The sequence below is a fragment of the Dasypus novemcinctus genome, chromosome 7 (assembly GCF_030445035.2).
Source record: "Dasypus novemcinctus isolate mDasNov1 chromosome 7, mDasNov1.1.hap2, whole genome shotgun sequence".
NCBI lineage: Eukaryota > Metazoa > Chordata > Mammalia > Cingulata > Dasypodidae > Dasypus > Dasypus novemcinctus.
In genome coordinates this window covers 115411785-115436365 of record NC_080679.1, presented here as the reverse complement: position 1 = coordinate 115436365, position 24581 = coordinate 115411785, and the positions used below count along the sequence as shown (strand labels likewise).

Below are 24581 nucleotides of genomic sequence, written 5' to 3'. Positions count from 1 at the left end.
TGCCTATTATTGATTTCCAGCTTTATTCCATTATAATCAAAGAAAGTGCTTTGTATAACTTCAGTCTTTTAAAATTTATTGAGACAAGTTTTGTGACCCAACATATGATCTATCCTGGAGATACATCTATGAGCACTTGAGAAGAATGTATATCCTGCTGATTTGGAGTGCAATGTCTATTAGGTTTAGTTAGTTGTTTTTTTATCATATTGTCCAAGTTCTCTGTTTCCTTCATAATCCCATCTAGTTGTTTTATCTATTGATGTAAGTAGTGTATTGAAGACTCCAAGTATTATTGTAGAGAAGTCTGTTTCTTCAGTTTTGCCAGAGTTTGCCTCACATATTTGGGGACACCTTGGATAGGTGTATAGATATTTATGATTGTTATTTCTTCCTGGTAGATTGCCCTTTTATTAATATATAATGCCCTTCTTTATCTCTTACAACAGCTTTGCATTTAAAGTCTGTTTTTGTCCAATATTATATATTGCTACCCCTGCTCATTTTTGGTTGCTGTTTGAGTAGAATATCTTTTTCCAACCTTTCACTTTCTGCCTATTTGTATCATAGGGTCTAATATGAATCTCTTGTAAACAGCATATAGATGGTTCTTATTTTCTACCCATTCTGTCAGACTGTGTCTTTTGATAGGGACATTTACTTCATTAACTTTCAATGTTATTATTGTAAAGGCTTTATCTACCTCAACTATTATATTCCTTTGGCTTTCATATGTCATATCTCATTTTTGTCTGTCTTTTTACTCTTTTATTATAGTTACCATTTTTCTGATAATCTTCATTTCTACACTCTCTTTCAAGCTTCTCTCTTCTGTCTTTTCCTATCAGGCTACAGAGCTTCCTTTACTATTTATTGTAGGGCTGGTCTCTGGTTAATGGATTCTCTTAGTTTATCTGTGGGTATTTTAAACTCACCCTCATTTCTGAAAGGCAATTTTGCTGAATAAAGAATTCTTGGCTGGTAGTTTTTCTCTTTCAGCATCTTAAATATATCATACCACTGCCCTTTTGCGTCCATGGCTTCTGAAGAGAAATCTGCACTGTCTTAGTGAACATCCTTTGCAAGTGATCGATCATTTTTCTCTTTCTGCTTTCAGAATTCTCTTTATCGTTGGCATTTGACATTCTGATAAGTATGTGTCTCAGTGTAGGTCTATTAGGATTTATTTTGTTTAGAGGTGTGTTGTGCTTCTTGTATATGGATTTTCAGTCTTTCATCAGAATTGGAAATTTTTGGCCTTTATTTCTCAAATATTTCTTTTGCCCCTTTTCCCTTCTCTTCTTCTGGAACTTCCGTGATGCATATGTTAGTGTGCTTTGTGCTATCATTCAATTCCCTTAGCCCTTGCTCAATTTTTCCCATTATTTTCTCTATTCATTCTTCTTTCTTTTCTATTTCAGATGTTCTGTCCTCTAATACACTGATCCTTTCTTCTGCCAATTCAAATCCATTGTTGTATGCCTGTAATGTATTTTTGTTTCATCCTTTGTGTCTTTCATTCCTGTAAGTTCTGTTATTTTTTTTGTTTCAAGCTTTCAAATTCTTCTTTATGCATACACAGTGTCTTTATTATTATAAAAGTTGTGAGTTTACAAAACAATCATGCGTAATGTGCAGAATTCCCATACATCACCCCTCCACCAACACCTTACATTGCTGTGAAACATTTGTTACAGATTATGAAAGAACATCATCAGACATCATCACATTACTAACTGTGGTCCATAGCTTACATTTGATATTGTAACAGTTTGATATAATTGATGAATTCCAAAAAGAAATGTTGGCTTATGCTTGGAATCTGATCTATACCTAGGCATGATTGAGTTATGATTAGGACATTGAGTCCCCACCCAGTCCCCACCCCTTGGTGGGTGAGGACTCACAGATAAAAGAACATGGCAAAGAACAGAGTTGAGGGCTTTTAATGTTGGAGTTTTGATTTTGGAGTTTGATGCTTAAACTAGAGCCCTGGGAAGTCAGCATGTAGAGGAAAGAGAAGCCAGCCCCAGGAAGGAAGGAAACTTGAAGCCAGACTAAAGCAAGCCCCAGGAACGTAGGAACCCAGGAAGCCTGAACCCTTGCAGACATTGGCAGACATCTTGCTCCAAATAGACTTTGGTGAGGGAAGTAATTTATGCTTTATGGCCTGGTATCTGTAAGTTCCTACCCTAAATAAATACCCTTTATAAAAACCATCTGGTATTTTGCATCAGCACCCCTTTGGCTGACTAATACAGTAGTATTTTTCATTTGTTATAGTTCATGAGAAATTACTTGTATTTGTACTGTTAACTACAGTCCATCTTCTCACTCAGTGTCTTCTTAATATCATTTATCTCTTTAGCCATATTTTCCTTCAACTCCTTGAATGAATTTAGGAGATTTGTTTGAATATCATTGATTAGTTGTTTCAAATTCTGGTTCTTGTCTGGCATTTCAATTTGTTCCTTTGGGCCATATCTTCCTGTTTCTTAGTATGTGTATTAGTCAGGGTTCTCCAGGAAACTGATAGGAGATATCTGTAAATAGTATGAGATTTTATAAAATTGTCTCACATGACCATGAGGATGCACAAATCCAAATTCCATAGGGCAGGCTACAAACCAGGGACTCCAGTGAAAGTCCTCAATGAGTTCCCCAGATGATGGCTGTCTGAAGTAGAGATGAAAATTCTCTCTGAATGCTGAAACCACTCCTTTAAGGATTTCAACTGATTGGATGAGATGTCACTCATTGCTGATGGCAATCTCCTCATTTGATTGTAGATGTAATCAGCCATAGATGCAATCACTGATGGTTAAAGTCCATGAAATGCCCTTGAATTACATTTAGCCCAGGGATTGTTTACCAAACAATTCATTACCATTACCTGGCCAAGTTGATACATTAGCCTAACTGTTTTAGTTTTCCAAAGTACTGCCAATGTGAAGTACCAGAAATGTATTGGCTTTTATAAAGGGTATTTAATTGGTGTAAAAGATCACAGTTCCAAGGCTTTGAAAAGTCCAATTCAAGGCACCATAAGAAGGGCTGCGCCTGGAGCTGAGGGATTACTACCAACTCCAGCTGGTGGTGCAACTAGAAAAAGACCTTGAATAAAAGGGGGAAATGGTAAAGGCTAATGAGTTTATATGGCTAAGAAACTTCAAAATGAGTCAGGAGGTCATCAGAGGGGTTGCTCTTAACAAACATCTCAGCAGGATCTCAAAGACAGCCCAAGTAAATACTACCCCAGGTCATGCCCCTCAGGGCTACAGAGACACCCAGGTCCTATGGTCATGGCAGATGGCTTTGGAGTTCAGTGCCTGGCTAGTGGGCCCTACTTTGGAATCTGTGCTTCTGAGTGTGATGGAGTTGGACTCAGATTTTTTGACTTCTCTACACATGCCTCTTCTGCCACTTTACTGGAACTATAGTTGGTGCTGGGGTCGGTGTATGCCCAAGAGAATTGAATCTCTGGACTGTCCATGTGCCAGCTGGGCTCTAAGCCTCAGCAGAGTTGCAACGCCTACTCTCAAGTTTGTTGGACTAACCCAGGTCAGCTAACAAAGAGGTAAGGATGGTTAACCAACACACCAAGGAACCGAGAGAGTCTACAACTGCAAGCAGGAGAATCCCGTCCATCAGCCAGGTGGGATCTAAACTCCTTCTCAGTTTAGAGGTAGAGTGGGCATCAGCATCCCAGGGTCCTCAGGATGGAGGAATAAAATATGTATTAGAGTGGACTTACTGCTATTCTACTATAGAATTATTGTGACTCTAGAAATGGAAGAAATTAAATCATTGATGTAGAGACAGTGGCCACGGGAGTTGCTGAAGGCAGGGAGAGGGAAAAAGAGGTGTGATATTGGGGAATTTGGGGGACTTGGACTTGTCCTGAATGATATTGCAGGGACAGATGCAGGATATTATATATCCTGCCATAACCCACTGAATGGACTGGGAAAGAGTGTAAACTACAATATAAACTATAATCCATGCTGTGTAGCAGTGCTCCAAAATATATTCATCAAATGCAATGAATGTACCACACTAATGAAAGAAATCGTTGATGTGGGAGGAGTGGAGGGTGTGGAGAGTAGGATATATGGGACCCCTTATATTTTTTAATGTGACATTGTGTGTGATCTATGTGTCTTTAAAAAAAAAAGCAAGATAATAAAAAAAGACAAAAGCAAAAAAAAAGGAGAGAGAGAGAAGGGCTCTTCTCACCAAAGTCAATTACTGTTGATCCTGGCATTGTTGTCATATGGTGAAGCAAAATGGCCACCAGTCTCTGTAGAGGTCTCTGTCTTCCTCTCCAGAATCTACTGTCTCTTGAGCAACCAGGCACAAGGCTAGTCTCTTTCTATGCTTCCTGTATCAGTCTCAGCTGTTCTATTCTCTTCCCAAGTTCAGCTTACTTTTTCCTCTGTGTCTGAGTATCCATTTATATCAGACAGGGCAAAGGGGTGAAGACTCAACCTGAGTCATGCCTCACTGATGTAGTCCAATTGAAAGCCCTAAGACAATCTCATCAAGTAATATAATCAAACGTCTCTCAACTGAATTCAGTGCAACCAAAGGGTATCACACCAAGAGGAATCAAAATTAGCTAACAAACATAATCTTTCTTTTTTGGGATTCATAAAATAATATCACACATAACCGTCACAGTATGACTTGTAATTTTTTGCTGCTGTTAAAGGCATCTGATTATGATGGTGAGTTTACTCTGATGGTCAGTTTCCCTCTATTGCCTAGGGTTTTATTGTTGATTGGTTTTTCTTATGGCTCTTCTTTGATTCTTAGTTCAGTTTTATTCTAGGTCTTTAAAATTGCCCCCTGTTTAACTGATAAAAAAAAAAAAAGGGCCAGGGACCCACTAGTGGGATGCAGACCAGTTTCCAAAGGCCTTGGGGTTGGTGGCAGTAAAGACACCAAAAAGCCTGTTTTTGCATTGGAATGCACTTTCCTGGCCTGACAGCAGAAGGTGCTCTTCAGCAAACCTTTCATCTCAGCTCTGGGGGGTAGGGTGTGTCTGTGATTACTCCAGCCCTCACCAGGAGGGTGGTGCTGAAACAGCATCTGTGGGAATTTCCCCTCAGGGCCTGCTACTCAGAGCCAGGCCCTCCAGTTCAAACGCACTAACTAGAAGCTCCTCTCAGCCCTCAGCCACACTCTCCTTTTTCCCAGGAAGGGAAAAAATCACTGAATCCCTCCATGTCAGTGGCAGCCAGTTCCAGTCTGTGACAAGGGTGTTTGCCTTGATGGTAGGGGATGGGCACTATTCCCAGCTGCACAGGTGATTTACTCCCTTTTTTCATACCTTTTAACTATTGGTACATCTTTCATTGATACCTTCTGGTAAACTTTTGACCATTTCTAGCTTATTATTAGTAATTCCATAAGGAAGAGGGAAATATGTATAAAAGAACTGGAAATATAATTTTGTTAATTGAGTTTCTTCTTCAGAGGTAGAACAGGTAGAGGGGAAAAGATGGGCAGAAAAGATTCCTTAAGAATTGTCAATACTTTAGGATTAAGGTCATAATCTATGTTGCATGATATCGATCTTTTACTGATAAATGCTTAATAAATACTCCTTAAGTTAAAAACACATTTTTCCTACTTTGATCACCCTATGTCTTATCATTCCTAATCGATTATGTTTTAAATGGATTATATCCAGAATTCTGGGTTAAGGAGGCATATAATGTGGGCTCGGCTGGCGTTGCCTCATTTCCCCTTGACCTGAGCCCCCTTGGAGACTCAAGGCACTCAGGACGTCTCAGATTTCCAAATAAATATATGTCTGTTCTTAGTCTCCCAAAAGGTGGAAGTTTCTTCTGCTTTCTTGTCTGTGATTAAGGATTTATTCTCTTGGGATCCAACAAGATCATGAACTAATTTTCAAGGATATCTGTGTTAATGTAATATTTGACAGCATCTACATTTTAATAGGACCTTTCTAAAAACTTTCCCAGAAGGAAACTTCCTCAATATGATAAAGGACATATATGAAAAGCCCACAGCTAATATCATACTCAATGGTGAAAGAGTGAAAGTTTTCCCACTAATATCTGGAACAACACAAGGATGCCCAATGTTACCACTGGTATTCAACATTGTACTGGAAGTTCTAGACAGAGCAATTAGGCAAGAAATAAAAGGCATCCAAATTGGAAAAGAAGTAAAACGTTCCCTCTTTGCAGATGACATGATCTATATATAGAAAGTCCTCAAAATTCTACAACAAAACTACTAGAGCTAAGAAACGAATTCAGCAAAGTGGCAGAGTACAAGATCAATATACAAAAAGGAGCAGTGTTTCTAAACACTAGTCATGAGCAATCTGAGGAAGCAACCAAGGAAAAAAAGTTCCATTTACAATAGCAACTAAAAGAATCAAATATCTAGGAATTAATTTAACCAAGGATGTAAAAGACCTGTACTCGAAAAACTACAAAATTTTGCTAAAAGAAATCAAAGAAAGCCTACACAATGGACATTCTGGGTTAATGGATTGGAAGACTAAATAAATATTGTTAAGATATCAATTTTACCTGAACTGATTTACAGTTTCAATGCAATTCCAATCAAAATTCCAACAGCCTACTTTATTTTTTGTTGTGGTATTATAAATTTTTTAATTTAATATGGTTTTAAAAACATTTTTTAAAAGATACTTAGGTTACATAAGTGTTACATTAAAAATGTAAGGGATTCCCATATGCCCCACCCCCTAACCTCATATGCTTTCCCACACTAACAACATCCTTCATTAGTATGGGTACATTTGTTACAATTGATGGACACATATTGGAGCATTGCCACTAAGTATAGATTACGATTTACATTATAATTAATCTTTTCTGCACAAATTTGTAAGTTATGAAAAGATATATAAAGGCTGGTATCTGCCATTGCAATGTCATTCAGGAGAATTTCAAAGTCCGAAAATTGCCCACATATTACACCTATTTTTCCTTCTCCGTCCCCTCCAAACCTCTGGTAGCCACTGTATCCACATCAATGATAAAATTCTTCCATTGCTAGAATCACAATAAGTCTATACTAGAATACCAGTTAGTCTACCCTAGTCCATCATTCATTCCCTAATCCTGAGGATTCTGGGACGGTGATGCCCACTCCACCTCTAATTGAGAGGGGGCTTAGATCCCATGGGGTATATGGATGGGACTAGTTTGCTTACAATTGTAGGCTCTCTGTGTTCCTTGGGATGATCATTGTCCATCATCTTTCCCTTGTTCATTGTCCTGGGTGAGTCCAGTGAACTGGAGAGTAGGTGTTATAACTCTGTTGAGGTTCAAGGCCCAACTGGCACATTGAGAGCCCAAAGATTTAAGTCTCTTGGACATAAACCTCAACTCTAGTACTGACTATAGGGTCAAATAGAAGGGCATAAGATCCATATGTAGGGAAACCACACTGAATCCAACTCTATAACATTGGGGGGTGTAAATTGCAAGGTAGGGCCCATTGGAAAGGTACCAAACTCCTGAGCTGTCAGCCCTGCTTATATTGTCTGGATGTCTACAGAGCCCTCAGGAGCCCCACTCTTTGAGGCAGTATTTACTGTGGCAGTCAATGAGATGCTGCTGAGATGTGCATGAGCCATAACTTTGGGAATGACATTCCAACCCACTTTGAAGTCTTAGTCATATAAACTCATTTGTCTTTACTCTTTCCCTCTTTTGGTCAAGGTCTTTTTCCAGTTGCATTGCTAGTTTGTTCTTGGTAGTAATCCTGCCATGACCCACTGAATGTACTGGGGGAGAGTGTAAACTACAATGTAAACTATAATCCATGCTGTGCAGCAGTGCGACAAAATGTATTCACCAAATACAATGAATGTGCCACAATCATGAAAGAGGTTTTCGTGTGGGAGGAGAGGAATGGGGTGCGGTGTGGGGTATATGGGAACCTCTTATACTTCTTAATGTAACATTTTTTTGTGATCTATGTATCTTTAAAAAAAAAAAAAAGACAAAAAAATTTTTTAAAATATATGGAAAAAAAAAAAACCTTTGAATACAGGGGCAGTGACTAGTGAAAGAGGATGGACCATTGACAGGCCCTTGATATTGATGACTGTACTTATGAACCTTTACTCTTGAAATTGAAACTTAGCCTAGAATTATTGGTTGCCTAAGAGTTACCTCCTGAAAGCCTCCTTGTTGCTCAAATGTGGCTTCTTTCTAGTCAAACTCAGCATATAAATGCATTACCTTCCCCCTGGCATGGAACATGACTCCTGGGAATGAGTCTCCCTAACACAGAGGGATTACTACCAACAGCCTACTTTACAGAAATGGAAAAGTCAATTTCCAAATTATTTGGAAAGGGAAGGGGTCCCAAATAGCCAAAAATATCTTTACAAAGAAGAATAAAGTCAGAAGACACACACTTCTTGACCTTAAAGCATATTACAAAGCTACAGTGGTCAAAGCAGCATGGTATTGACATAAAGATGGATATATTGATCAATGGAATTGAATTTAGAGTTCAGAAATAGACCCTCACCTCTGTGGTTAATTGATTTTTGACAAGGCTATCAAGTCCACTCAGCTGGGACAGAAAAGTATCTTCAACAAATACTGCTGGGAGAACCAGATATCTATATCCAAAAGAATGAAAGAGGACCCCTATCTCACACCCTAAACAAAAATTAATTCAAAATGGATCAAAGATCTAAACATAAAAGATGAGACCATAAAACTCCTAGAAGAAAATGTAGGAAAGCATCTTCAAAATCTGGTAGCAGGAGGTAGTTTTTTAGAACTTACACCCAAAGCATGAACAATGAAAAAAAAAATACAGATAAATGGGGTAAATGGTACTTCCTCAAAATTAAATGCTTTTGTGGGGCAGCAGCTGTGGCTCAGTCAGTTGGGCTCCCATTTACCATATGGGAAGCCCTGTGTTCGTGTCCTGGGACCTCCTTGTGAAGGCAGGCTTGCCCACACACCATGGAGCTGCCCAGCCTGCAGATGCCATGGAGAGCTGACTCAGCAAGCTGACGCAACAACAGATGGCAAGCAAGTCACAAGGGGGGAGGGGAAATAAAATAAATAAATACAGACACAGAAGAATGCACAGTGAATGGACACAGAGAACAGACGGCATGCAAAAAGCCAAAGGGGGGGATAAAAAAAATGCTTTAGTGCCTCAATGGACTTTGTCAAAAAAAGTGAAAAGACGGCCTACTCAAGGGGAGAAAGTACTTGGAAACCACATATATCCAATAAGGGTTTAATATTCATGATATATAAAGAGACCTTACAACTCAGCAATCAAAAGACAAACAACCCAATTTTTAAAATGATTGATGTGTTAGTCAGGCAAAAGGGTGCTGATGCAAAATACCAGAATCTGGTTGGTTTTTAAAAGGGTATTTATTTGGGGTAGGAGCTTACTGATACCAGGCCATAAAGCATAAGTTACTTCCCTCACCAAAGTCTATTTTCACATGTTGGAGCAAGATGGCTACTGATGGCGACGAGGTTTCAGGCTTCCTGGGTTCCTCCTTTCCAGGGTCTTGCTTCTCTCTGGGTTCAAGGTTCCTGGATTCCCAGGGCTCCAGCTTCAGCAACAAACGCCAACATTAAGAACCCTTAACTCTGTCCTTGGCCTTTTTCTATGCCTTTCTGACACAGGAGGTTTACATAATTACTTAATCAAATAAACCTCTGAATCCAATATAATCTAATATGCCCAGAGGAAAAGATCAGTTTACAAACGTAGTCTAATATTTCTTTTGGGCATTCATCAATAATATCAAACTGCTACAAATGGGGAGGGAGGAAGGTGGCAAGATGGTGTTGGAAAGCATTAAGGTTTGTGTGGATAACAGTGAGTAGATGCAGAATGGGAAATTCTTGCCCAGCTGGCTGCAGGCCCAACAGGATGCTGTCAACATAATAAGTCACTCCAAGACCTAAAGCAATCCTGAGAATAACGTGGGCCTCGTCACACTGACCAATGGCTGTAAAGTGCTGACAACACTGACCCCTGACACTGGCTGCACCCTGTTCAAACTCCACACTTTCCAACCCAAGGACAAGAGCACCTTTTGAATGGGATCCATCTGGCTCCGAAGCACTGACAAGGCAGGAATCATAAGATGCACATCATTGCTGTTGTGGGTAGCCCTGTAGAGGACAATGAGAAATATAAGGTGAAACTGGCCAAATGCCTCAAGAAGGAGAAAGTAAATGTTGACATTATCAATTTGGCAGAAGAAGAAGTGAAGACAGAAAAGCTGACAGCCTTCGTAAACACACCGAATGGCGAGGGTGGAACTGGTAACAGTGCCTCCTGGGCCTACCTTGGTGGATGCCCTCATCAGTTCTCCAGTTCTGGCTAATGAAGATGTGCCGTGTTGGGGCTTGGTGCCAGTGACTTTGAATTTGAAGTGGATCTGAGTGCTGGTCTCAAGCTGGCTCTGGCCCTTCTAGTTTCCATGGAAGAACAGAAGTAGTGGCAGGAAGAGGAGGCTTGGTGTGTACCTGTGGTCTCTCCTGCTGAGGGTGGGATTGCTACAACTGGGACTGAAGATTCAGATGATGCCCTGCTAAAGATGAATGAGTCAGCAGAAGTCTGGCCACACCAGGCTCCCTAATCTGAGCAGTATGGGTGAAGGTGAGCAGATTGCTTATGCCATGCAGATGTGCCTGCAGGGAGCAGAATTGGGCCAGGCAGAATCAGCTGATATTGATGCCAGCTCAGCCATGGATACATGTGCACTAGCCAAGGAGAAGGAAGATTATGACATGATGCAGGACCCTGAGTTCCTTGAGAGTGTCTGGAGAACCTTCCAGGTGTGGATCCCAACAGTGAGGCCATTCTAAATGCCATAGGCTCCTGGCCTTCCAGACCAGCAAGGAATGCAAAAAGGACAAGAAGGAAGAAGACAAGAAATGAGACTGAGGGAAAGGGTAGCTGAACCTGCTCAGGGGCTACATAGGCAGGTACAGGGTTAGACAAGTTATCTGTAAACATTACAACCTAAATAAAGCTTGGCAACTATTTTTTTAAATGGGCAAAAGACTTGAATAGACATTTTTCCAAATAGGAAATACAAATGGGAAAAAACCCTGCATGAAAAGATGTTCAAATCACATTCTATTAGGGAAATGCAAATCAAAGCTACAATGAGTGATCATTTCACACCTATTAGAATGGCCACTACTTAAAAAAACAGAAAATTACAAGTGTTGGAGAGGATGTGGAGAAAGAGGAACACTTATTCACTGTTGGTGGGGATGTAGAATGGTGCAGCCACTGTGGAAGACTGTTTGGCAGTTCCTAAGGAAGTTAAATATAGATCTGTCCTATGAGCCAGCAAACCCATCACTAGGTATATACTCAGAAGAACTGAAAGCAGGGATGCAAACAAACGTTTGGACACAGATGTTCATAGCAGCATTATTCATACTTGTCAAAAGATGAAAACAACCCATTTGTCCAACAACTGATGAACAGATAAACAAAATGTGATGTATACATACTAAGGACTATTATTCAGCTGTAAGAAGAAATGAAGTAGTGATGCATATAACAACATGGATGAACCTTTAGGACATTATGTTGAGTGAAGCAAGCCAGACATAAAAGGACAAATATTATGTGATATCACTGATAAGAACTAAAAATGAGCAAACTCATGGAGTTAATAAATAGAATAAAGGTCACCAGAAGATAGAATGAAGATAGAGGGAAGTGGACTTGGCCCAGTGGATGGGGTGTCCACCTACCATATGGGAGGTCCGCAGTTCAAACCCCGGGCCTCCTTGACCCATGTGGAGCTGGTCCACGTGCAGTGTTGATGCGCGCAGGGGGTGCAGTGCCACACAGGGGTATCCCCTGCGTGGGGGGGCCCCACGCTCAGGGAGTGCGCCCTGTAAGGAGAGCCACCCAGCGCAAAAAAAAGGTTCAGCCTGCCCCTTGAATGGTGCCGCACACACAGCTGATACAGCAAGATGACGCAACAGAGAGGAGACACAGATTCCTGGTGCCGCTGACAACAACGGAAGCGTACAAAGAAGAACACGCAGCACATGGACACAGAGAACAGACAGCGGAGGGGGGCAAGGGGAGAGAAATTTAAGAAAAAATCTTTGAATGAAAAAGAATAAAGATAGAGAATGGGGAGCTGAGGCTTCATTTGTGCAGAATTTGTAATAAGGTAGATTGTAAATGGAAATTGGTAAAGATGCTGAAACATATTATAGTGATTTTAATTAACAGGGCTAATATATGGGAAAGTTTAAGGTAGTATATGTTACTACACGGGAGGCTAAAGGATGAAACATGGGATTGTATAGCATAGTGAACCCTCTTGTGGACAATGATTGTAGTTAATAGTACAAATATAAAAAACATTATATTTGAAACAGAACAAATGTACATTAATACTACAAGGTGTTAAAAACAGGTGGTATATGGGCAAAAATACACCTAAAGAAAACTATGGACTGTAGGGAATAGTAATATATTAATATTTTTCCATCATTGTAAAAAAAAAAAAGAATTATGCAAAGTAAAAGAAACTAGACACAAGTTACTATCTGTTGTTTGACTCCATCGATAAAAAGTGTAAATATAAATATAGAGAGATGGAATTAGATTAGCAGCTATGTATGCTAGGGGAAGGATATAGGGATTGAGAGATGACTGCTAAGGGGTAGGAGGGTTTTCTTTTTGGAGTAATAAAAATGCTTTGAAATTGATGGCAATGATAAATGCACAACTCTGTAAGTATACCAAAAGCCATTGAATGGACACTTCAGATGGCTTCTATGGTTTGTGAATATGTTTTGATAAAATTGCTCTTTTAAAAAAGTATATGTAGATTGTTTCAGGTGCACAAAGGTCACATTTGGCTGAACTAAGAGATGACGAGAGCCTGAGTTACAGGAGGAACTAAGAGCTAAAGAGGAGGTGATCGATGCAGAAATCAGAGGGTTTTGTTTTTTGTTTTTTGTTTTTTTAAAGATTTATTTATTTATTTCTCTCCCCAAAATCAGAGGTTTAAATCAAAGGGATTAGTGACCCATGAGATGCTGAGGGTGAGGGAGCAGGAGGAATCCAGCATCACTACCTGGGTTCTGGCTTGAGCAACTGGGTGAAAAGTGGTGCCATAAACCAGGAGGAAAAACAGGTTTGAGTTCATCTTCTATCAAATAATTATATAACACTGGAATTTGTAAAATTACCCAATTAGTATCCAATATACAATTCCCAATGAAAAGTGGCAAAATGTCACACAAATATAGAGTTGCTACTTAATACCTTCAATTGTAAGTCGACACTATTGTGGGACATTAAATTCCTAAACTTGGTTATAGTATGTCTAATTGCTCAGGTTTGAATTTTTCCAAATGCCCCATATTTTTGGCTCAATATCTGTGACATTAATTCAGATTAATATAATTTAAGTTAATTGAGGTCAAGAACAGGGTTAGTTCCTTGACCTGCAACCCTGGCTACACATTAGAATCATCTAGGGAGCTTTAAAAATAATACCCTATGCATAGGTCCCAACCTCAGCTCTGATGATGTAATTGGTCTGGGGTAGTATCTGGACTATTGTATTTTTTAAAAGCTCCCTGGGTGATATTAATATACAGGTAGGGCTGGGAAACATTGGGTTAGAGTCAGTAAGATAGTTAGAATTTAAATCATGAGTTCAGTGTCTTGAAACTTTCTTTTTAATCCATGAAGCACTTAGGCCAAAGTCTTAAAATATTGCACAAACAAATAAAACAGAGAAAAGCAGAGTTGTTCTATTTAGGGAGTGGGGTTGGAGAGGGCAGCTTTGCCTGTCAAGCTTCCTCCTTTCCCCCTCCCATATCATTTTCTTTATATCCTCTTTATGCCTTCCCTACCCACCCACCAGGTCTCCAAGAATTCTATGTTTAATACAGTTTACACTTTAAAAACAATACTTAGAACTGGAAATAAATGCCATCCATTCATTCATGAAATATCTTAGAGCTCTAAAACTATGATTGGTGTTAATATATAGAAATAATGAAACAGACAAGTAAACCACAAGATTACAATTACATTTAGAAGAAAACATGGTGTAGTGGGTTTTAAAAAGATATGTCTCATGAATATGACTTTATGTGGAAAAGGGGTCTTTGCAGACATATTAAATTAAGGTTCTTGAGATAAAATCAACCTGGATTACCCTAAATCATCCTGGGCCTAAGTCCAATGACAAGTGTCCTTATAAGAGATGAAAGAAGAGAAGACACAGAGAAAAGGTATGAGAAAATAGAAACAGATTTGGAGTTACACAGTCACAGCAAAGGAATGTCTGTAGCCATCAGAAGCTAGAAGAGGCAAGGAATGGAATCTTCCCTAGAGCCTCTGGAGGAAGCACAGCTTTGCCAACACCTTGATTCAGATTCCCAGCCTCAAGAACTTGAGAGAATAAATTTCTGTTTTTTAAGCTATAAGTTTTTGGTTATTTGCTATGACAGTCTAGGAAGTCATTATACATGGGGAATTCATTTATATCTTAGGAATAGGGAAAACTTTCCTAATGATAAATACAAATCTAGAAACAATAAGGGAAAAGACTGATAAGTCTGGTTATTCAAAAGAAAAAATTTTTGTGTGTTAATAAAATACCAACAATGTGAGAAGTCAAATGATAAATAGAAAATATTTGCAATGTATATCATAGACAAAGGGCTACTATCCTAATACCTAAAGAGTTTCTAAAACTCCTGGGCAGGCTGCATTTTTTTCATGTGGGGCAGCTCAATGCGGGGTGCACTCCTTGTGCACGGGGCTCCCCTATGTGGGGGACACCCCTGTGTGGCATGGCACTCCTTGTGCATGGCAGCGCCGCCAGTGGACCAGCTCATCACACAGGCCAGGAGGCCCTGGGTTTAAACCCTGGACCTCCCATATGGTAGGCGGAAGCTCTTATCAGTTGAGCCACGTCCGCTTCCCTATAAGTTTTTTGATGATGCCCTTTATTAGGTTGAGGAAATTTCCTATTTTCCTATTCCTAGTTTGCTGGAGTTTTGTTTTTTGCCCCCCATGAATGGGTGGTTAATTTTGTTAAATACTTTTTCTGCATCTATGAAATTATCATACTGTTTTTCTCCTTTATTCCATGAATATGGTGAAATACATTGATTCATTTACATATGTTAAGCCAGCCTTCTATTCCTGGGTTAAACCCTACTTGGTCATACAAACTCATTGTGAGCTGACTGCAGCATTGCAGTTGTTCCCTATTATTGTAGATGGTGTTTCAGTTCTGAGAGCAAACAGCTGCTCGGTAGTTTCCAATAAATACAAGGTGGAAACTAGAGTCGAGGCTCTCAGTTCCAGAAGCTGTGAGTCAGTCCTCTGATCCCATCTTTATCTCCTCTCTGTGTCTCTCTCTTTGTCTTTTATTTCTTAAAGTTCTGCCTTGCCTTCCCTTCAAGCCAACCTATTCCTAAACTGGATCACAGCAAAAACTCATCAAGTTGAACACAAAAATTTTGCATTGTAAATATTATCTAAATATTACCTTAAAATAACATATATAGAGTTCTAGCTTTCTATCTAGTAAATCTGCTTTTTACAGGATATAGGTTAGCAATTCTAAAAATACTTTCTGGTACTCTAGCTTGAACAAATGAGTAAATAAAATGAGTAAAATTTCAGGTATCTCAACGTTGGAGAAGGCAGCCAGGCTGCTTGGAGAAAAGCCTGATTCCAGGACAGTGAAAGTACAAAATGAACTGAAACAACTTGTGCCTGAGAGGAAGGAATTACTCAAAGAGTGGTGAGGAAATATCAAAAGGATACAGGAGTCAACTTGAATAGGTTCTCATGATCAAATCTGAGATGATCTGACCATCAAAATAATCAATGATAGTAATAGAGTATAACCCATTGAATAAGATAAAGTCCAAAATGATATAAATATAATTATAATGTAATATACATGAATGAATTCATTACTGGATGATAAAACTGGTGGGTGAAATTTTGATAAGGAACAAGATATTTACTAATCTCAAAGTGAATCATCCATAATACCATGGAGAACCCATGGTAGGCACCAACTTAAATGATCAAAGTTAACATTAGATACTGGGTCAAACTGATACCACGTGCTATTGATATAGTGCACTGAAAGATTCACCTCTATTATTCCTACCAAAAATGCATAATTTGTGGCTTATCATAAGTAGACATCAGACCAACCAAAACTGAGAAACATTCTACAAAAATAACTGATCTGTACTATTCAAAAATATGCAAGTCAAGAATGAAAAAAAAATGAGGAAATGTTTCCAAATTAAGGGAAATTGCAGGCACATGACAACTGCATTTAATGTGTGATTGAAACTGGATCCTGGGGAAGCGGACTTGACTAGTGGATTGGGCGTCCGCCTACCACATGGGAGGTCCGCAGTTCAAACCCTGGGCCTCCTTGACCTGTGTGCAGCTGGCCCACACACAGAGTGCTGATGCACGCAAGGAGTGCCCTGCCATGCAGGGGTGTCCCCGCGTAGGGGCGCCCCACGCTCAAGGAGAGCCGCCCAGCGCGAAAGAAAGTGCAGCCTGCCCAAGAATAGCGCCGCACACATGGAGAGCTGACACAACAAGATGATGCAACAAAAAGAGAAGAAACACAGATTCCCAGTGCCGCTGATAAAGATAGAAGCGGTCACAGAAGAACATGCAGCGAATGGACACAGAGAGCAGACAACGGGGGGGGGGGGGGGGGGGGGAGGGGCAGGCAGAGAAGGGGAGAGAAATAAATAGCTGAGGCCTACTGGTAAAAAATAAAAGCCTGCCTGCGCAGTGAGCCAGTACCTGTGCAAGTGAGTCATGCAGCAAGATGATGACGCAACAAAAAGAGAGATGAAGGGGAGAGTCAAGGTGATGCACAACAGAAACCAGGAACTGAGGTGGCGCAAGTGACAGGGAACCTCTCTCCACATCAGAGGTCCCCAGATCGAATCCTGGTGAATCCTAGAGGAGAAGACAAAAAGAGAAACAGATACAGAAGATCACACAGTGAATGGACACAGCAAAAACATCGGGGCAGGGGAGGGGGTAACATGTCTGAAAAAAAGTCTCTTTTCTAAGGAAATATACACTGATTTGTTTAGGAAGTTGAGGTAAAAAATGTCTCCAAATTACTCACATGTGGTTCAGAAAATATGCCTATTGCTATAAATATCTATACAGAAAGAATGATAAAGCAAAGATAAAATCTGAACAACTGGTGAATGTGGTTAAAGCTCATATTGAATTTTCTTGTAACTTTTCTCTAAGTTTGAAATTCTGTCAAAAAGTTACCCCAATTAATCAATTAATTATTCAATAAAAATAGAAGTTCTGAGCTGAATAAGGCATTCCAACCAGAGGGATCTATCCAGTAGAGTCAGGAAACTATAAAAAGCTTGGTACACTTGGAACACAGAGTTACTCATCCAGCAGAAAATAAGATCGCGTACTCAAATTGGGAAAACTTTAGGAAAAATGATAAAAGAATTATTTACAAATGTATGGGAAGCTCTGTTACTATTCCACACCAAAACTTGAAGACAGAGGGGGCTCTGTGATAAAAGTCAGGGGGAAAGAGCTGAGAACTTTATTTGGAGCAAGTCTACAGTAACCCTTCAGGGATGGAACTGGGAGACACCCATTTTTCTTCCACCCTCCCATCTCCTGTCTGTGTTTCTCATTGACCAAACTCAACTGTAAACCTGAGAGCAAGGGAGACTGCTGCTCCTGGAGAATAAAGAAGGGTGAAGAAGGATAGAGAGTAGATCTGAAGGAGTAAGCAGAGAAATCCAGAATGCAGGAGGTTGAGAGTGGGAGAGAGAACAAAAGAGAAGTGAGTAAAAGAGAGAAACAGAGAATGAGAATGAATACAATGTTGAATAAATGTTAGGACTTCAGTATTAGAGAATATGTTAAGTGCTTATGAGGTAGCAAGTGGAGATATCCAGCAGGTGGCCATATACCCAGATTTGAATCTTAGGGGTTAGTCCTTTGGGTATGACTAGGTCTTATGGATGAGATTGCCCAAGTAGTCACAGGGACAATTAAAATTAGGGGTGTAGTGATTGCAGAAACGGAGGACAGAGGAAGGAGGCCCCCAAAAAGACAGGGAGCCAGGGAGGTGGAAGGAAAACCAGAAAAGAATGATATTAGGGGGGAAGTGCAGTGAGAGAAATTTGAAGAAAATTTCGGAAAAAGTGCAGTGAGAGAAATTTGAAGGAGAAAAAAAATCTGTAATGATTCAGAGGAGGATGAGAAGATAAGGACTGACAAATGTCCATCGGAGTTGGCAGCCTTATGAGATGTGGTTTCAGTGGATTTATGGGGAGAAAGTCAGATACATTGGGTATAAAAGTAAAAGGGTGGTGAGAAAATGAAATGCAAGTGTTACGATATTTTACCCCAAATAAATATCCTTTATAAAAGCCAACACATTTCTGGTACTTTGCATTGGCAGCCCCTTTGGCAAACAAAAAGGGGTAATAAAAATGGTCTGGAATTACATAGTGGTGATGATTACACAACTTTTAAATATACTAAAAACCAATGAATTGTACACTTAGGGTGAATTTTATATGCTAATTATATATTTTTTTTAAAATAATGGGGGATTTCCTGCTCACCCCAACTCCCAGTCCTCTCCTGGTAGGTAACTGACATTACTTGATTCTTAAGTATTCCTGAAATAGACTACATATATACAAACATATATTTGTGTGTCCTTAGGTCCCTTCTTAAAAACAGAAATAGGAGCAAAGTAGACACATTGTTCTAGATCTTTTATCCCTCTCTTTACAGTACAACTTGGAGATTATTCCATTTCAGTATATGTAGATAATCCTCATGTTTTTTTAAATTTTTGGATATACTGTAATTTAGTTGACCAGTCTTTTGCTGTTACAAATAACATTGCAATTAATTTCCACGTATATATTTCCTATACATGTGTGTAAATGATATACAATTTTAGAAGTAAAATTTCTGATACAAAATGTGTTTTGTTTTTCTTATTTTATTTTGATAAACTGTCATTACTGATTTACTATCCCTCTTTCTTACTATATTATGCGTTACTTGAGGAAAAAGACCATATCTGTTTTGTTGACTAGGGTACACCTAGATTCTAGCATACTGGCTAATAGACTGCATAATATAATTGTATACATGGACAAGCCTATTGTACAAAGTGTTAAATGGAAATCTGAAGCTACCTTATCTTTTTAAAAAAGACAAAAACACAGTTTATAGAAACAAGAAAAGTTTTGTTTGCTTTTTTACTTTTCATCTAGTTATTTGTGTTTTATTTCTCCTTTTCAATTAGTATGTTTTCAGAAATTATAGGATCACATAAAATGTACCACTTAAAGAAATATTCTTCATTTTATCTGAAGCCATCAGTATGTTTTATTAAACAAATGCCTGCTTCTTATATTTCAGTATTCTGTATTTCACTTGAAAGGAAGGAAAGAAGGGAGGGACCGAGAGATAGAGGGAGGAAGAGAAAGAAAACAGAAAAAAAAGAAGGGAGGATAGGGGTTGATTTAAGACTTAATAGTGACACCTTCTGGAGAAAAGGTCAGGATAAATTCTGAGTCTGTTAAATCTGTAAAACTGAAGAACAGTTTAATATTTCTACTAATCAGGATGAAATTTTTTATTTACTATAAAGTCCTTATAATAAGTACAATTAAGTTTACAGGAGGTTCTTTGATGTTCTACAAAATTACTGATGAAAACATTTTCTTTTTTTCAGGATAAAGTCATTTTGGGAAGTGATTATCCCTTTCCACTAGGTGAACTAGAACCTGGGAAACTGATACAGTCTATGGAAGAATTTGATGAAGAAACAAAGGTAAATGCCTTTTACTTCATGGTCTTCCCCCTGACTTTTTATGCCCTAATTGGGTTTGTTTTAAGATTACTTTGACATGGGATAACAAAGAGCAGGAAAACTGTTCCAGTTAATATTCCTGGAACTGTTAACTCTTTCTCCAGAAATACTGAATTATTAAAGGGCAAAGTAAAATAAAAAAGCTGAAAGTCAAGCCAGTACAACTAAATTCATAAAAGCAAGAAAGAAAACCATAAAGAAGCATATATTTATGTTTGCATGTTAGATGACACGTAAGAAAAATAATGTCCAATTTTTCTTTTAATATTTGTTACAAATCTTCCAATCACAATGGCTGCAATGATTGTAGTTATTTGGATATTGAGACTAAAAATGGACCCAAGGAATCATAAACCTCAAATAACTTGATTTTTTTTTCAGTATTTGACTTTTAGAGTAGATAAATGATATAAAAATGTACTATAATGCTGCCATCATCTATTCTACCCCTGGGGCTCCTAAGTCCAGATGGGTTTAGAATGAGATGCAATCTCTTCAGATTCCTTCTCCCTTACCATTCTCTCGCCCCAACCCGCATATCTCCCCCTAAAACACAGGGTCTTCCTTTGGGCTTCATCACCAAATACTAACAAGAGTCAGGAATGGCAAAAATGGAAACATGGAGATATAGAAACACTTAATAGATCTTATGAAAGCCTAAGTCATAATCTTTTTACATAATGCTCTTCTTTCTTGTGAGCTGCATTCCAAAAGTTTCCTGGAGCTTTAACTCTCTGCTTTAATCCTTAAGAATATAGCCATTAGAAATTTTAAAATTTTAAATAAAAAAATATAACCATCAAACCTTTCTTCTCAATAGGCTCGAAGCACATCAGTAGATGCCTAGTAGCATCCATTCTGATGTATACTAGTTGCAAGTTATTAACTGGGAACCCTCAGACTGTTTTACTCAAGTAATATGCCCTTTGGCACTTACCCACCTTAAGACACTAAAATTATTGAATTGTTAAATGTTTACTAATTAAATTAGAAAGTTGTACCTAAGATTTTAAGGGATTTCTTTACAACAACAACAAAAAAAAAGGTTGAAAATGAAATACTTTCTATATAGTTAACCAAAATTAAAATGAAATCAACCCAAAGTATCCTGATTAAAACTTTACTGGAATAATAATCGTATTATGCCTTTTATTATTTATTTTTATTGGCTTATCACTTTCAAGTTAAAAAAAAAAACTTGCATGACAGTTTTTTATACTGTCACAAATTTGAAACAATGTTCTGTACAAGGTTACTCACTGTAACACTGTAATAACAAAAGGACAATAGTTAAATAATACATCCATACAGTATAATCTATGCAGCCATAAAAATGAATTAGAACTCAATCTCTTAAAATTTCAAATTGAAAAGCAAGATGCAAAACTATGTGTATAGAATATTCTCATCCGTGTATGGGGAGAAAAGAATATTTATATTCCTAAATATAAGTATTTGCTTATATATATCTTTGGAAAAATAGACAAGAAACTAACTCTGAGAAGAAAAAGTGGTGACTGGGTGTTAGTAGTGGAAGGTAGCTAAGGTGTTACAGCTAAAAATTTTTAAACAAAAAAGTACATTGGATGAGCACCGTGGGAGGTTTGCAGATGCATACTACCATGTAGATGTGGAAAGGAAAATGAGATTTAGGGTTATGTAATTTGTCCATTGTGATTTAATGGCTGGGTAGCCTCACACGAATGCAATCCCAGATCTTCTGACTCCAGCTTCAGGTCTTCATTCAAAAAACTAAAGTGTATCTCCTTCAAAGGATACTTGGTACCAACTTATTTTAAAAGGTAGAGCAAATGGTTTCTCAAAGAAGCAGGAAGGGCAGCAATAGTCTTGTCTGAAATCTTCCTCCAGAAGAAGATGTACCAAACATGGGTCAGGAAAGACCCCAGGGTAGGAGATTTCTGCCTTGAATCACCCACTCTTCATGACTAAGAACCCTGAAGTGGTCATAGTTTATAGATATATATTAAATGGCATGGATATTACATTACCCCATACAGGTTTCCTTTCACCCTCTGGGATATTCCTGCCATTTTGCAAGCTGGACACATATCCATTGGGGTATGACAAAGTTACCCCTCAAATCAAGGGAATTCTTACTGAGGAGTAGATATAATTTGTATCTGGGAAGAGGGCCAAAAAATTTTGGGGAGTCCTTTTCTCATGTGAAATTTATGATGTGCAGATTTATACAATATTTTGAGACTCCTCATCTATATCATTTCTTGTGTTCATGGGAAAAGACAACACATATCTTAGAAGTTAGGGGATAGCTGATGACTTCTAGGCAGTTTCCAGCCCTCTTGTCCCACAGACCTAAATTGTATCTTTTCTCTGTGTTTGCCTCTAAATAGTCCTTAAGACCATTACAGGGTCCTCTAGAGGTTTCTAAAGAAAGGCATCTTTCTAAAAAGAGGTCTTCCCCTTCTAAGCCCCTTCCTTGCTCTGTACAAATTGCAGGTTTAGATTTCAAATCTAAATCTAAATCTTGACATGGATCAAGAGGGTTTTCTATAAGAGTTTCATTGTTTAATCTGCTAATATTTTTCTCTCATTTTGGGGAGCTGGTTTTTAAAAAACTTGATAAAGGTACTAAAAAAAATACTTTAAAACAACCAAAAATGCTTTAAAATAAAACCTTCTCTTTCTTTTTCAGGATAAACTAAAAGCTGGAAATGCCCTAACATTTTTGGGACTTGAGAGAAAACAATTTGAATAACTGAATTTACAACAAAAGCAAAATTTAAAGAAGATATTCTATGTTTCTTTTAAAATATGTATCACATATCCATTACTAAAATCCTATTTTGAACTGTTTTATCCAGATATAGAACAGTCCCAAATACCCAAACTTATGCCAAACTAAAATATTCAAAAGTGTTTTCATTCTGACAAAGCAGTACATTGTCTCACATGTGAATAAAAAATCAGTGATTTGCCCAGTGCTTTTTAAAATTAATCTGGTAGATATGAAAAATTAAATATCAGGAAGCAGATGTGGCTCGAGTGATTGAGCTCCCACCTACCACATGGGAGGTCCGTGGTTCAATTCCTGGTGCCTCATAAAGAAGACAGCAAGCTAGTGTAATGGGCAAGCACAGCAAGCTGACACAAGATGACACAACAAGATGGCACAACAATAGACACAGGAAGAAAAACATAATGAGAGACACAACAAAGCAGGGAACAAAGTTTCCTGATGCCTCCTAAAGAAAACGAGCAAGACAGAGAACTGACATGATGGCCAGGCACAGTAAGCTGATGCAACAAGAGACACAAGAAGAAAAACATAATGAGAGAGAAAACAAATCAGGGAACAGAGGTGGCTCAAGCAATTAGGCACCTCCCTTCCACATTGGAGGTCCTGGATTCAGTTCCTGGTGCCTCCTAAAGAAACAAGAAAAGACGAACAGACATAGCAAGTGCAAACAATGAGGGAATGGGGAGAAATAAATAAATAAATCTTTTTTTAAAATTAAATGTTATTAACAACATATGGACAAAGACCAAAACAAGATTCATCATAGAGAGCTCAGGTAGGTTTTCCACTTTGGACAAGTATAAGCTATTTTTAATAATTTTTAATACGTGCCATTAGCCCAGAACTGAGTTGGGGATGCTTTAGATTTCACAAAATACATGGCATACATATTCCATAACCTCAAGGAGCTTACAGAACAGTTAAGAAGGCAAGGCATACATATATTCATGGAATAATTACTAAGCAATGCAGCATAAGTTTCAAAGAAGTTTCAGTAAGAAGAATTCAATTTGGGCTCAAACTGTTGGGCACATCTTCACAGAAGTTAGAACTTGGACTGAGTCTAGAAGGATGGATAAGGTTTATTTATAATTGAAGGATGGCGAATTGGAAGGCCTAACTATTGGAACACAAGTTTCAGGCCCAATGAGACTTATCTGTTCTGGGAAAAAAGTTTTTGTCTGTTAATTTACTTTTACAAGAAGCCCTTTTAATTTAAAGCATGAGCAGAATTTGAAAATTAAGCTGTGGGGATTGGGCAGGGCAGAACCATGGCAGACTGCTCTATTCATGACATTGATGATCCTGCCTGGGCTGCTGTAAATAAACTTGGTCCTGAGAGCGATGATGAACATCTGTGGTTCATGTACATCAGACTGAATTCCAAAATCAAATATAATTTTTCAAAATTACCCTCTTATTTTGGATTCATATATACTTCTTTTGTCTTTCATTTGTCCCTTAAATCAAGAGGTGCGTATTAACATGTAATTTGTGCTGGCTCCTCCCTAGAGTAAAAAGGAGATTTAGGAAAGCGGACTTGACCCAATGGATAGGGCGTCCGTCTACCACTACTACCGCGGTTCAAACCCGGGGCCTCCTTGACCCGTGTGGAGCTGGCCCATGCGCAGTGCTGATGCACGCAAGGAGTGCCCTGCCACGCAGGGGTGTCTCCCGCGTAGGGGAGCCCCACGCGCAAGGAGTGCTCCCCGTAAGGAGAGCCGCCCAGCGTGAAAGAAAGTACAGCCTGCCCAGGAATGGTGCCGCCCACACGGAGAGCTGACACAACAAGATGACACAACAAAAAGAGACACAGATTCCTGGGGTGTCGCTGATAAGGATAGAAGC

General features: G+C 38.7%; 1 protein-coding gene and 1 pseudogene across 2 annotated transcripts in view; both read left to right on the top strand.

The window, feature by feature from the left end:
* The window catches only part of ACMSD (aminocarboxymuconate semialdehyde decarboxylase), a 96891-nt gene extending 73977 nt beyond the window's left edge, over positions 1 to 22914 (top strand). For both annotated transcript variants that reach the window (XM_004480178.5, XM_023585112.3), the window contains 2 exons: positions 19817 to 19915; positions 22629 to 22914. In XM_004480178.5, coding sequence (XP_004480235.1) covers positions 19817 to 19915; positions 22629 to 22691 — 162 coding nt within the window. In that variant the 3' untranslated portion in view covers positions 22692 to 22914. The remainder of the gene's footprint in view (positions 1 to 19816; positions 19916 to 22628) is intronic.
* On the top strand, positions 9737 to 11081 carry LOC101414410 (26S proteasome non-ATPase regulatory subunit 4 pseudogene; annotated as a pseudogene).
* Positions 22915 to 24581: the final 1667 nt, after the last annotated feature.